The 15,762-nt window shown below is 35.0% G+C and overlaps 2 protein-coding genes across 2 annotated transcripts; one reads left to right on the top strand and one right to left on the bottom strand.

Annotated features, from left to right (window-relative positions):
• Positions 1–930: 930 nt before the first annotated feature.
• LOC105337644 (uncharacterized) lies at positions 931–9,755 on the top strand. The gene is made up of 9 exons (XM_034448665.2): positions 931–1,255; positions 1,676–1,794; positions 2,036–2,160; positions 4,105–4,442; positions 5,471–5,524; positions 6,021–6,159; positions 8,820–8,935; positions 9,099–9,180; positions 9,334–9,755. The coding sequence occupies exons 1-9, from the start codon at positions 1,172–1,174 to the stop codon at positions 9,753–9,755; spliced, it is 1,479 nt and encodes a 492-aa protein (XP_034304556.2). The 5' UTR covers positions 931–1,171.
• A 99-nt stretch (positions 9,756–9,854) lies between these two features.
• On the bottom strand, positions 9,855–13,495 carry LOC105337645 (pseudouridylate synthase TRUB2, mitochondrial). The gene is made up of 2 exons (XM_011442475.4): positions 13,436–13,495; positions 9,855–11,141 (listed from the first exon to the last, which is right to left on the bottom strand). The coding sequence occupies exon 2, from the start codon at positions 11,139–11,141 to the stop codon at positions 9,879–9,881; it is 1,263 nt and encodes a 420-aa protein (XP_011440777.3). The 5' UTR covers positions 13,436–13,495; the 3' UTR covers positions 9,855–9,878.
• Positions 13,496–15,762: the final 2,267 nt, after the last annotated feature.

A 15,762-nucleotide genomic window follows, 5' to 3' on the forward strand; every position in this document is an offset into this window, starting at 1 on the left:
TACTTACATCTCTGATATAACTGAACATATTCTACATTCAACGTAATACTAAATTAATTCTGGACTTATGTCAACTACAAAAAAAAAGTTACTTTTACCTTATTTACGAAATTTTTAAATGAGAATTTGTTTTCTATTTTCCCGCCATTTCAGATATAAATAACTCGTTCGAAGATTAATTTCTTTTGCTGTTAGGTAAATCGTACGTAGTTATAGTCGGGTATTTTAATTAAATTTATCTTTTTCTAGCATAATATGCTGTTCTGAGACATTAAATTTTACAGTTCATACGCAGGTACATGTAGCATCATTTTAAACTTTGACAGCTCAATTTAAAATTTAAGACTTTCCCGATAGTTGTTATATTTAAAACAAAAGTGAAAAAAAAGGGGGGATGCTCGTTCAAATTCTCTTTTTTTCAGCGCTGGTTTCCATGCATAGCTCACTTATCAATAATGGGTATCACGTGTCTGCAAGCAGATACACAGCGATGTTTATAAAGGGAGCATGCAGGCTTATCTCAAAATTAGACCTTATATAAGCTTGCAAATCTCAAACTGACCAATGGTGGTGGTATATGGTCTTTTTCAATAATTTTTCATTAATACGTTTTCACTAACCAGAAAAGACTGTTAAGATATCGGGGAAGCAACCCATTCCAACTCAAACTTTCAATGATATGTAAATTTAAACGTCTATCGAAAAGAAGTTGGGTAAGCACTACTCCTTGCCTGCCCCCCCCCCCCCCCCCCCCCCCCCCCCGTCGCGTTCCTGTCTTCAATCTTCAAGTGCATGTGAACGAGGAAATGAGTGAAAAGAAAAGGTGTTTTCTTAGGACCGTTCTATTTATAACATTTATTCCTTTTAAATATAGCCAGTGACGCAAATATACAGAATCTGAAAAAAATATATTGACATATATTCGTTTTTTATCTCGGACATACGTCAAATCGTTTATTCCTAAGACAAGCGTGTAAAATCAACCCCCGGGCCATTAATTCTTAAGGACAGCGCCAGTTTCACACATATCTACAAGATGAACATCATTGGACGTCATTGGACGAACTGTCAAACTATATTGTCCTTTATGTAGACAGATAAGTTGATGTATTGGGGACTTAGAGCTTTGCTGCATTGACCGTGTGAGGTGTTTAGACATACGGAAGAAAAAATGACGGTGGGATCTTCTGGGGCACCGCCACAGAACTTTGGGGGGACGGGCCGCCGCCCCTCCAAGCCGTATAAGGCTATCAAGGTAGGTTTTTAACTATGTATAAAAAGTACTTTATATAAAATGTACCAAACATAAATTGTATGTACTATATGTAAAATGTACAGAGTTCATGCGGTTTTGAGCTAAAAACAAAAAAACCAAAAAAAAAAACCTGAAATAAAAAGAGTTCTTCAGACAATGACGAATTCTTTAGTTAGTATAATTACTGCATGAAATTAGAACTCGAACCCACTAGGTACCACTGGCGGGCAAACACAATTCGGAACCCCCCTTTTTGGATTCGAGTACCATACGATGAAAATTATGTATATGATTATAAACTTTATCATTTCTATCAGTCAGCTATATATTAGTTAAAAGAGTTGCAAATTAAACAATAATCGTCGAATGCAAATGTTAATGTATGCTTTCTGTTGATGCACTTCTTATCTTTTTTTTCAGGCCGTTGATGACCTGGCCAGGAAATTGTCCATGCCAGACTTTTCATTGCATGACGTTGAAGATCATTTGGAGAGAGAACTGGAGAGGGATGCTGTACAACCGGACACTACGACTGCCGTGTAAGAGAGAGAGAGAGAGAGAGAGAGAGAGAGAGAGAGAGAGAGAGAGAGAGAGAGAGAGAGAGAGAGAGAGAGAGAGCGAGCTCAAATACACGTTTATCACATGTTAGTAGAAAAGAAATTACGCATAGATATGTAAATGTACAGAATTTAATCACTCGTATTCATGTACGATTAACTTATGTTTGAAAATTTCACTTGTCTCAATTTTGTAACAAACTTCATTATTTTGAACACTTAGACTGAGGGACTCTGTGGCCAAGATACTGCACAGTAAGAAAGTACTGCTGATGGTGGTGGTACTGAACGTAATAGACTGTGGACTGGTGCTGGGAGAACTGATGCTGGACATCCATTTTGTCAAAGGTACTGTCTGACTCTAGTTCTCTTGTGGAAAAGTGGACCTCGAGCAAAGCCTTTATTCACGCCTTTTCACTTCTTCAAAAAGAAAATTGCATCGTCTCTTGCTTTCGAGGCCAAACTTTTTGGGGGTATTCTATAAATATTTAAGATTATGTAATTATCTTACAAAGTTCGTACATGTGTTTGGTATCTTTTATTAATTGTTTTTAAAAAAAAAAATGTATTTACACGTTCGTTTGTGTTTTATAAATCGCACTCGTTACATTAAATTTGTATTTTACATACATGTATGTTTGCAATTTCTATTTAAATGTATTAATTTTTTTTCATCAAATTTGAATATCATATCTGAGAAAAAAAATAGTTAAAGGTACTTTTGAATTTGATGTTTTATTCAACATAAGATATGTTTCCGTTGAAATACCTGAGCTTTTAATTGACTGAACTTGTGACTGACTCAAAGAGGGTCCCTGAATCTGACTTAATTTACCTAGATGGTAAAATATCATGGGGATGCGTTTGGGCATCGGTTAATAGTCGTATTTGAAAGTATAGTTCTTGTTAAAATGTGTCTTACTAGTTTCCGGCTCTCGTGCTTTTTTGGGCTTTTAATGCTCTAAAATCTGTAAAGGACACATTAAAACTTTTGTACCTGGTTTCCAGTTAGATAACAATTGTTACGAAACGCCGCTCAACAGAAATACAACTGTAGTAATAGAATGATTCAGGCGTACAATTGCATTTACTGAATTTTATTTTTTATCAATCTAAATTAGACACTCGTGTACTTGATTGAATTTGATTTTTAAAAAAATCAGTAAATAACAGTGTTATGAGGAAAACTTTGTTTTTAAATTTATTCAAGTTATTGTTTGTCAATATTTATGATAATTGTTTTTAGAACGAGGTTAAATTATTGACATTTATATATAATGGTTGATAGAAAATGTTCAAAACATTTTAGTAAAGCTTTCAAATTCTTCTTTAATTACAATGGAATGTCTCAATTTACTTTTCGGAGTGAACATTATGTAACATTACATCTGCTATTTACTTTCTGTCTTGTTTGCTAAAATCAACGTCTTTATGTTTTGTCATTTATTTATTTATTGCTTTTGTAAGTAATTGACCTATTTTGTAAATTGTATAGGTGAAAAAGTTAACGAACAAGGATTGTATGAGATTGCTCAATGCCACCTATTTTTGTCTGCAGATTAACTGATAAAGTGTGGTCCAAGATTCTATCAAATTGTTAGGTAATCAATTAACTTATGTACGTTCATGTAGCATCACGCGCGCTCCCTATGAACACGTGTGCTGGTGACTTTTACACCCCGAAACAAAAGAACAATTTAAAGAAAGAATTTCTTTGGTCAATTTTTTCACGAAATCGTAGAACCGTTTTAACAAGGCCTTGGGCTTTCGGTTGGATGTAACTATCTATTTTTTGCGCCAAAACAAGTTATTAAACTCAAAAGCCAGGCAAATCGTGTTAAAGAGCCATGGCTGAGTAGCCAGCAATAAAATAGACAGGCCTACGTCACAATGCTGTTTGACACTACTACTCAAAGTCCAAGCTCTTGTAAGAATGGTTCTATTTTCAACATAGAGTGTACGTGTCCCCGTGTCGGTGACTTTAAAAATTCCATATATGAAATAAAACCGCACGGACGTAAAACCTCAATAATCTTCATTATTCATTTTTCCCTATAAAAAAACTTGATTTTTTGGTATCTGTTAGTGTAGTTTTTTTTTTAGTTTTTTTTTAGTTTTTTTTTTTCAATTTTCTGTTCCAAGTTATTTGATGTCATGCATGTAGACAAAAGAGAAAATAACAAAGAAAGAAAACAAAATAATTATATAGAAAAAAGCGCACAAAAAATTACAACACTTAGCTATGCCACTATAGTGATGTTTAACTTAACAGTCAGTAAATTTGCTTCCTAGGAATGATGGAAAAGACAAAGATTTTGACAGTCCGCTTTGCGACCATCCTGACCGAAAACTTCGCCCTCTACTTCGGAGACCTGGGTCATCAGGATATCGATATTTTCTATAATCGGATCTTATCGGTGATGTATCGGAGCGTATACACTAACGATACGCACGATATTGCCAACGGCACGGTGGTATCGAACTTTACGATACATGGACCGGATCCATTTGTCCGGGAAAACGTACCTCGCTTCCTTCAGGGAGAAAGCACTGAGCATTCAACGGAAGAAAAGGTGGCGTACGCATTCCACAAAGCTAGCATCGCAATTCTGGGTGTACTTACACTTATGGTAAGAAGTGATTTTTTACTTTAAAAATACATGCATATGTACAACCCAAAATCATATTGAAGAACTGTGAACGCTAATGTCCGTTTCCCGGCTACATTTTACATCCAAATATTTCGAAATTTTTGTCAGATATTCAAAAACAAATTTATCTACTAAAAAGTATGATCAAATCCTAATTGATTTATATCAAAATAAAATTTGTAGTCAAATTATTAATTTTTAAGCAAAAGTTTTGCTTACGGGGATTTCATTAAACTTGGTCTCTATGAGTGAGGAAAATATTATTTAGCGGCCGATATGTGCATCAAAACTTAAAAATTACATGTTTACGTTAAATATTAAAGTAAAATTTCATTTTAATTCATATCTGTTAATATTTTCTATTATGAAATGAGCAATTTTAACCCAAAATACAAAGTTATCTCTCTTTGTTTGACCACATCTTTTATAAATATTTAATGAAAATATACATAAATGTTTACATTTTAAAAAAAAAATAATAATAACTTTAAATAAACAATTTTCAAAAAATGACTTTTAATTACATGTAGTTAGGCGGCTAGACAATGCTATCGTTCGCAGTTCTTAGATATTTCACGGTGCCGTATTTTGATGAAGTGGTGAGAATATCCCAGCAGCATGCGCAACTCTATAATAAAACGGGAGCGGAAAGGTCTAGGATATGCCGCACCGTAACAAAAATAATTCAAGATATCGATGCATGATTAAAAAGTGATTGAAAATAAATTGCTACATGTAATAATCTTCATAATAAAGAACACAGAAAGTGGGGTACTGAGAAAGTATTGCAGACTATCATTTGCGCTCGTTCTGATAAATACAATTAAACATTCATAGGCGTCGGAACCGGGGGTGGGAGCTTTTCTTGCAAAGTTATATATAAGCATGACAATAACCTACATTGTAAGTCTAGCCACTCCACTTTCAATTTGCTTCCGAGTTTCGATGCCACTGATATTATTTGTATAGGATTACAGACCATGCTGTATTAATTTTTCTTTACCAAGGTCCTGCTGAAAATATTCTGTTACGGCCCTCGATTGTTTAGCAAGAAGCTGGAGGTGAGTTTTTGAGTGAAAGGTTTTATTTTATCAATCACAGGTGCCGACTCTAAGCTGAATTGTAATTAAAATACTATAATTATGCTGATAACATATATTGATAATATTGTCTTCTACTAATTAACAATATTTTAAATAATTAATGAGTTAATGATTAATCCAATCAGATTGATAAAGTTCTAATCACAGTCATCGAATCGTTAACAATTAAAAATTGCTAATTAGTAAAAGACAATATCATTATGAGTGGTTCGGGGTTCGATATGTACGCGTGGATCGGACCCCCCCCCCCCTTTCCTCCCCCGACAAAATTATCCCTCATACTCTGACCCAACCCCCAAAATTCTGGATGATGTGCAGGTATGTGATATTCCTGTAAATACCCGGTAAGAAGACGGGCCATAAAACTGATACATGTATAATGTATATTGATAAATGATAAATTTATTTATATCATTATGATAATTAATCACACGATGTCGTCTTCTTTGTTCAGTTGTTGGACGGGGTGGTAGTGATCGCCTCCTTTGTGGTGGATCTCGTCTACATCCAGGGGATGATGGCATACCCCCTAGAGGAGGCCGTGCAGATCCTGGCCTTCCTCGTCCCCTGGAGGGTGCTCAGGGTGGCCAACAGTGAGTCCTACATATCTACACATTTAATTATCTCTCAGATATACGATTTGTATGTTCTATCAGTTTCTGTATACAGTTGCTGTCTGTAAATACATTTTCAGGACCACAGTGTGAACTAGTTTTTGTAAGCTAATTGTGCCATCCTGTATAAATAAAGGACATTATTTTATTACACACCACATATAGAAAATAAATATACAGCTGATTTTCTATGTCTCAAACATCGACACTAGTATTTTGAATACAATGGATATGTTATAGTGATTTGCAAGTCCAAACCATGCACTTATTTCTTAACTTTTTACCCTTGATATCTTGAATACTCAGATATCTTTTTTTTTAAAGATTTTTTTAACAGTCCCATCTAGTTTAAGATAATGAAGTTTGACTGTTTAAATAAATATTGAATAGTAGAATGATTTGTTTTCATTGATCCCTGGCAAGTGTTAAGAGTGGCCAAACTTAGTCTGACCAAATGTATATATTAAGAATAAACAAGAGGCCCATGGGCCACATCGCTCACCTGAACAACAGTTCCTTGTAACATTCTATTTCCTAGCATGTTATTTTTATTTTAAACTTTGAACCCCTTTCTGGGGCCCCAGTATTGGTCCGGGGTTTATGGTTGGCTTTAACAACTACACTAGTTGAGGACCCTTGCATTGTAATCTTACAAACTGTAGCATTGTAGTTCTCAAGAAGAAAATTTTTAAACATTTTCGATATATATTTCTATGTTAAACTTTGAACCCCACTTGAGGCCTCAGTATTGGTCTGGGGGTCTTGGGGCCCCAGTATTAGTTCGGGGGTCACGGTTTTACCAATTTAGAATCTACAATAGCCAATGATGCTTGCATCTCACAAACTGTTGCAATGTAGTTCTTGAGAAGAAGATTTTTAAACATGTTCCCTATATATTTCTATGTTAATTTTGAACCCCTTCTTGGGCCCCAATATTAGTATGGGGGTCACGGCTTCCACAATTTAGAAACTTTACAATTTGAGAATGCTTGCATAGTAATCTCACAAATTGAAGCATTGTAGTTCTCCTCCATTAGATTTTAAAACATGTTCCCTCCTATCTTTTTATGTGAAACATTGAACCCCCTTCTCCTGGAGCCCCAGTATTAGATCGCTTCTATAATTCAAATTTTTCATTATTTGAGGATCCAAGTAAAGTAATCTCACAAAAAATGACATTGTAGTTCGCGAGAAGAATTTTTTATAACATGTTTCCTATATATTTCTATGTTAAACTTTGAACCCCTCTTGATGCCCCAGTATTAGTCCGGGGGTCATGATTTTAACACTTTAGAATCTACAATTGCCAAGGATGTATGCATAGTAATATCCCAAACTGTTGCAATGTAGTTCTTGAGAAGAAGATTTCTAAACATTTTTCTTATATATGTTAAACTTTGAACCCCGCCTGGGGGCCCAGTTTTTGCCAGGGGGTCACTATTTTAACAATTTAGAATCTTCACTATACATACAAGCTTATGTATAAATATTGGCATTTCTGGTGCAGTGGTTCTTGAGAAGAAGATTTTAAAACATTTATCATATTTATTTCTATGTTAATCTTTGAACCCCGTTTGGAGCCCCAGATTTAGTACGGGGGTCATGAATTTTACAATTTAGAATCTTCACTATATATACAAGCTTTTGTGTAAATATTGGTATTTCTGGTGCAGTGGTTCTTGAGAAGAAGATTTTTAAACATTTTTCCAATGTATTTCCATGTTAAATTTTGAACCCCGCCTGGGGCCCCAGTTTTGATCCGGGGGTCACGAATTTTACAATTTAGAATCTTCACTATATATACAAGCTTTTGTGTAAATATTGGCATTTCTGGTGCAGTGGTTCTTGAGAAGAAAATTTTTAAACATTTTTCCAATGTATTTCCATGTTAAATTTTGTACCCCGCCTGGGGCCCCAGTTTTGGTCCGGGGGTTACGATTTTTACAATTTAGAATCTTAACTATATATACATGCTTTTTTGTAAAAATTGGCATTTCTGGTGCAGTGGTTCTTGAGAAGAAGATTTTTAAAGACATGCACCCTATTTTCACTGTTTCGTAATTATCTCCCCTTTAAAAAGGGTTGAACCCTTTATTTTAACAATTTAGAATCCCCTTTTCATAAGGATGCTTTGTACCAAGTTTGGTTAAATTTGGCCCAGAGGTTTTTGAGAAGAAGTCAAAAATGTGAAAAGTTTACAGACGGACGGACAGACAGACGGACGGACGGACGACGGACAACGGGTGATCAGAAAAGCTCACTTGAACCTTCGGTTCAGGTGAGCTAAAAATTAGATGGACTAGCTTTTACTTATTTCATGTCAAATCAAAACACATTGAATGAATATAAAGTTGTTATAATACCACCCCTGCCTTCAGTACCTTCTGTCAAACTTCACTAATGTCACAAATGGTTCAAATATCTACAAGTACACTACTAAAGCTACCGTCTTCCTCTTCACTTACCAACATGAAGTCAAATAATTTAGGACATGTAATTAAAGGGAGAGCAAAAATTTGAGCATTAAGAGTTACATGTACCTCCCTTGACACTTTTCAATTAATTACATGTACTTATCATTTGCAAAACTATTCTTAAATCAAAACTGCCTTTTCAGAATATTTGTTTATTCTTGATAGGCTTTGTGATAGCAGTCATGGACCGTGCACACTTGAAGCTGAAGATGGAATACAAACAGAAGAAGAAAGTTCAAAAGAAATTAGAATTTGCTGTGGAAAAAAATTTGTACTACAAGGTAATCAACAAATTAAATAATTTTCACTGTAGACAAAATGTTTCAAGTTATAGTTATAATTAAAATAATAAACCAATCCATAGAACTAGATCTAGGACTTAAGATTGTAAGTTGTATTTGTTAAACTGTTGTCATATGCCCCTCCCTCTTTTTCCTCCCACAGAATATTATCCATGAGTTGCGTGACATGTGCTTAGCTGAAAACATTCCACAGTCCACAATATCAGAATGTGTACTATCAATAGGTAAACACAATGGTTAACTTGTGATTTAAAAAAAAAATCATGTGTGTATGAAAACTAGTATATGTTCTGTGCCATTGTTCAATAATCATTTGGTATAGTATACTTCATGACATCCTAATATACATGATTTGAAAAAGAAATTATTTTTTATAGATCCACCAAAACAAAGGAAATCAACTACGAACTTTCAAAAACTGAAAAAATCTCTACAGTTCCAATGCATCAAGAGAAATGGGAGTGGTAAATACTCCACCCCCTCAATTTACCGGGCAGTGGAGGATGAAGCCGGCATGTACCCCACAAAAGACAGCGTCAGCCCCGCCCTAGATCACAAATCCCTAAAGTCTGCACTCTCAAACTGTAGCAGGCTCTCAAAGTCCCCCGAACAGCACCGTCATCATCATCTAAATCTCTCCCCTCCCTCCCATCATTCAATTTACTTTCAGCTTGGATCCGACCAGTCAGATGAAAATTCAGACGACAACGATGACGATGGTGATTTAGGATTTGAGCTACTGGGGTTTAGTCATGACGAAGATAATGAAAATAATCACATTAATACAAATCTTCCGTAACTTTTATAATTACCATTAAGTTCCACAGCAATATTACATTTATGTTGTTTATCATCTATGAATATCTGTCATCAATAAAACAAAAGTACTTTTCTCGGAATTTTGTAATTTATTGCTATACATTTATGTGGTTTTCAATTTCTCAAAAGCTGCAGGATCTAACTCTTCACTGACAAAATTTTTGTCCTTCATACTTTGTTCCTTTTTTCTCAGGAGCAGTTTGTTACACTGTTTGATACTCGCACACACTTTCTTCAAATTCCACTCGTCTGCTACCAGCGCATGTTCTAGACAAATTGGTCCATATCGTATCCGCCGAATTTTTGAACAGTATGCGGAAGAACGCAAAGACACACCTATTTTGTAAATGAAGTCTCTCAAGAAAGTGTAGCTTTCATTGACACAATGTACTTCCAGTGTAAAGTTTGGAGGTTCAAAATTGATGCATCTAACACCATATATCAATGGTGGTGTCAGAGGGTTTTTCGGCTTCACGAGTCCTTTCTTCAGCAATTCGTAGGCTTCCTGTGAGCCAGGAACTACTCCTGCATAGTTCAACATCCTCCACTGATGCATGTTTTGTGCCAAACTACACATCTTGTCCACGTCTGCTTTTCCGACATGCTCGTAAGAATGGCGTTTGATTTTTTTGGACACTGCAGTGTTGTCCAATGTTGTCCACCCCAGGGTGCCAGACAAATGGTAGACTCGAATGTAGAGTTTCATTTCCAGGTTGTCCCTCAAGGAATATGACGTACTGTTCTGAAAGCCCACACACATGGGCACAACTCCGGAGCACTCTTTATCTAGTCCGTCATAGAGGGGAAGGACTTTTATATCCTGTGCTTCGTACATGTCACCACTGACAAACCTGTGCTGAAAAGCATTCCTTTTTGTGAGTGGTGGAATAATCAGGTCTTTGAGTTTGCTTGAAAACAAAGAGTTTCTTTTAAGTAAATTTTGACTTGTTGATATTGCATTGTTATTGTTAGAATGCAATTCAAGATTTGTGGGATTTTTAGACATTAAAGAACTTTCTCTTTCATCTTCATCAGTAACTGTCAACTTTGAATCATTAGAATATGTGTTTTCACTTCCGTTCTCTGTATCAACCACCGATAAACGAAGCTTCCAGTCTTCTTTCAATGTATTATGTTGTTGTGCATTAAGTAGAACAGCACGTGAATTAAATGCATTTTTATGCAATTTTTCCCCTGGATAACATGGCAGTTGGTTTAAATCATCCAATAAAATCTTTCTAAATGTTTTGCAGAGTTCAGCATACGAATAATCTGGAGGTTTGTACACACAAAATATTCCTTGAAGTTGTGACCTCCAGTATGGACCTAATTCACGAAGCTTAGGTGCTCTGGAAAATTTAGCCATCTACAATAGAAAATGTATACCTATCATAGACCAGTCGACTGACAGAGAGACAGATGCACAGCAGCAAAGCAATTTGCCCTCCTATCTTCAAAGCGGGGCATAAAAATATATATACTGTCTAAAAATGAAAATATCAAACTGAAAATCTCTGTAGAAAATTTTAAGGCATTGCAAGAAGCGTATACCGGTATATAGAATGCCTTACAAACAAAGCAAATGTGTTTATTTGCCTGGGTGCATTCATAGTTGAACTTTTGGTAGACAAAAGTTGCTATTGGTAAAATTAATGACCATTGGCATGTTATTGCTATCAATGTTTTTTTTGCCAATGGTATATTTTTCTGCAGACAATCTAGAGTGTGGGAAATATTGGTAAAAGACGTCACAACTATTTATAGACATGGTAGCGAAAATCAAGACGTTGGATTCCGGTTTTACTCTCTGATGATTGGATAGAAAGAAGAATCTTACTGTGACCAGGCTACGCTCAGGTCACAGTAAGAATTCGTCCCATATACTTGCAATGTAGCAGCCGCGAAGCGGATCAGCTTTGCGTCGATTTTCAGTCTGTTAAATATAATATGCAGAGGAAAAACACATTTTTATACATTACAAAACTCTTTGAACATGCATATGTAGATTAGTCAACAAAATATCCATTTAATGAACCGTACCAAGGAATTTGTTAAAATACGCGTTTGAATTTGCCTGCCATTTTGTCGGAAATAGCACTCGGAATGTCTCAGATTTTAGTGCTGAAACGAATACCATAAATCAGTATTCGAATATTCGTGAGTACTATTCGATTCGTATTCGAATATTCGTAGACGTCATAGATAATGTATTAAGCATATATGATAGTTTGTATTACGAAGTGGGTGTATGTGTAGACTGCTTAAACATGTCAGTTCGAAGTTGACACTTAATGCATGAGTATCCATTGAATTGGGTGCGCATTTAATTTTTGAAACAAATAATAATATACTGATTTTTAAAAAATTTCCATCAACTACAATCAAAAGATTTATTACTTCTTTAATAATATACTGCAGTCCTGACTCCTGTATGAGACCAATACGTAACTTCGTAAGTCAGTCCAAATATTTCCGCCATGTTTGATATAGTATTAAACAGAAAACTGATAACGCTCATAACTCCGGAAATGTTGTGTTTATTTAAAAAATCAAAACAAATAATATCGAGGTATCTTTTAAAAAAAACTTTCGATGTACCTTTCGATATTAACTCTCCGTAGCTTACACTCGTTCAAACAGTTAAGCAATTATTTTCTTCAGCGTCTGACATGAATTGAAAAAGCTAGAATGTTTGTCTCCGTTCGATGTAAACCCTGCTTTTACTTTCAAGGTAAACAAGCATGGCGGAAGAGTCTATTACTGGGTTAAGTAATAGACTCTACCAAGCATGGCAGTCATAGATGGCTTTATATTTACTTTCGTTCCGAAATAACACGATGCTGCATAGTTTACAGTGCTTGATATGGGTGTTTAACATGTAATCGAATATTCGAATGCTAAATATACATTCGAATATTAGAAATTTACTATTCATTCGCGAATATTCGAACATTCGTTTCAGCACTATCAGATTTTAACATGACGACCATAAACAGCGAATTTTCAAATGTGATATTAAAAGTGGCAGCGATTTCGTTGCAAAAACAGTTAATGTGGTAATATGGGATTATAAAAGAGCAACATTGTAGGTATTTGAGACCAATCATATGAAAATTTAGGCGAGATACAGCGCGACATAATTCTTTTATTTGCTACAAAGCGAGTATATGGGACGAATTCTATCGTTAAAATGGGTACGTCAGACATCTGTCATTTGTATGAATAGGGTAGTAAAAAAATGTCTGTTGTTTAACATGTTTACAAAACTGAATTAATTTTACCAACGTTTCCATTTGACTCCAATTGGTAACATTGGTAAAATCAGAGACAGGTATATATAGCATTAGTATGCCAAAACTGTTCAGGTTTATTGATACAATTTGTACCATTGTCATCCAACTGCAAAAATGGTATATTGAAAGATGGTACCACTGGTAGAACTATAACGGACCACATGTTTGACAGGCATGAAAGAAGAATGCATTAATGACTGAGAAAATTCGAGTTAAAAAACAAGTATCGCGATAATTCTGCAACTTAGGAGAAACTGTGCTTAATTTTAAGTGAAATTTATACTTGAAGCCTTTTCATTTCAACAGCTGCTGTCGATTAAAAGACTGGCATGTGAAAAACAGTATCTATTTATTTACTTACGAATACGAGCAATGAGGTTCCACTGAACTAGTTCTTGTTTTCTGACACAAGAACCAGTTTTTAGTTGATATCTTAAGTAACTCGACAAGTATTTATTCGTTCGTGTACCTAAAATTCTGTCATTTTCATTCAATCAGGAGATAATTGATCCCATTGTGATGTTGGGTTTTATTGACTTAAAATTTGAAACAGAGAAAATATTCAATTATTTAAAAAAAACCAACCAGACCGATATATTGTACAGATGTGGCATGTGTAACATCTTGCAACACGCACACGATCCCAATCAGTAATTATATGATATTAAATAAGGTTAAATTTGGTATGATTTTGAATCATGTTGATTGCATTTTATGCGTGGATTTTGTTTTCTTTTCTTTTCGAAAGAAAGGGGGTCCGAAGGATAATTGTGTTTGCTGAGGGTGGGCCGAGGCAGGACTATTTTCGGTAAATTTACCACGTAAATCTAATAAATTTGAATTTTCTAAACCCCCCCCCCCCCCCCCCCCGAATCATGCCTCAATAATATAAGATGGAACTATTAAGTTTTGTGCATTTTTTTTTAAAAATTCATAAACATTTTCATGAAGTATGACATATTTATGGTATTAAAAGTTAATATGACAGAATCTAGTTTTCTTATCCTCAATTAAATGCTGTTTATGTAACAACAACTTCAATATTCATTTTATTTTCAATATTCAAGTCTGCTTACACCCCAATGTCATATTTGGGTCTTAATAGAGGTCCAGAAATAAATATGAAACTGAAAATTGAGATTTAAAAGCTTTAATTATATCCTTAGTTCTTTTTAAAATAAGATATTTCTAATAATGTTTTATTTGATAAAACTTCATGTTCGTGTAATGAAACTGTTACGTTACGCGAACGGCCGGATAATGCAAACAGAACAAAAGATTGCTAGATTCTTTCCAGTTTATTAAATTCGTTACGAAAAAATGTGCTTTTTTAAAACCACGAACTCTTATATATAGAATACATGCAGGCACCTCATGCACTATAGTTAGGTACTTATAATCAGACAAGCGTGACAATAATCATACGGCATAGGCGTAGGAACCGGGGGGCTAGGGGGGCTAATCCATTAGCAGAGGCGGATCCAGCAATTTCGAAAAGGGGGGGGGGGGAGGGGTTCCATTTGATGAAAATCAATATGTGCAAAATTCATCATTTGTCAATAAAAAAGGACTTTTTGAACTTTTTCAGTGCGTTATACAACTGTATTTAATAAATAAACATTTATCTCATCACTATATCCTATCTATTTCACATCTATTTCAACACCAGAGTGCACTGCATTATTGAGCGTTTTGGCGTTTTGGTTTAGGTAAGGAGGATATGCATAATATCTAGCCTTAAGAAACCTAAGTTTCCAGCAATGAGAAAGTGCACACGTCTATGCTTGATAGAAAAGAAACACTAAGAAACAAAAAATAACTCAGACAAATTGCGACAAACTATTATAAAAATGAATATTTTGGTAATTTTTTTATGTCTTTGATGTTTTTAAATTCTGAACTATTTATCAATTTTGATTTCTATCGATTGCCTTCTTAAATAAAGGTCTAAATGATAGGATATGACAAAAGAACGGGGATAATTTATCTGCTGAAAAGATTATACGTGTGTAATACAATGGTAAAAGCAATTGTCGTCCCAGAGAACTTGATGTAACCTCTGTAATGAGTGCGCTAACATCATCCGGCACTAGTACAGATCAGATGCGATCATATTTAGAAAAGTTTTGAAAAGTTGTCCATTTTCATAATGGTTAACCCCTTACACGGTATTTTTGTAACAGAATTTCCGATTCTTGGAAACAAAACAATACGAAATTCTTTAAAAAAGCAATTTTAAAAGCATTTATTCGAGATAATTACAGTATTTCTATCATAAGTGGGAAAAATTGCCTTTAAATAGGCATTAAACGTTTTCAAAAAAATTCATATGTCCCAGAGAAAGGGGGGGGGGGGTTCCGACCCCTGGAACCCCCCCTCTGGATCCGCCAATGCCATTAAGGCACGTAGCATCATAGAGGGTTCAGCAGCCCCCCCCCCAGCCCCCCCCCCCCCCCCCCCACTTTTTCCTCGCAGCAAAATTAATTGTTAGCAGGCTGCATGGGTGGTCAACATAATCAGAACCATCAGAACCATCGGATACGTATAATTTATTTTTATGCTGTATTCGATTATTTGGTTAAAAGAATTCTTTTAAGGGTAAAAATCTATGGATTAAAATAAATCTTTATAACAGAACACAACCAATTATACGTACGAACTATTCAAATAATATCAACCAATCAAATTGCTTAA

This window comes from Magallana gigas, chromosome 4 (genome assembly GCF_963853765.1).
Source record: "Magallana gigas chromosome 4, xbMagGiga1.1, whole genome shotgun sequence".
NCBI classification, from domain to species: domain Eukaryota; kingdom Metazoa; phylum Mollusca; class Bivalvia; order Ostreida; family Ostreidae; genus Magallana; species Magallana gigas.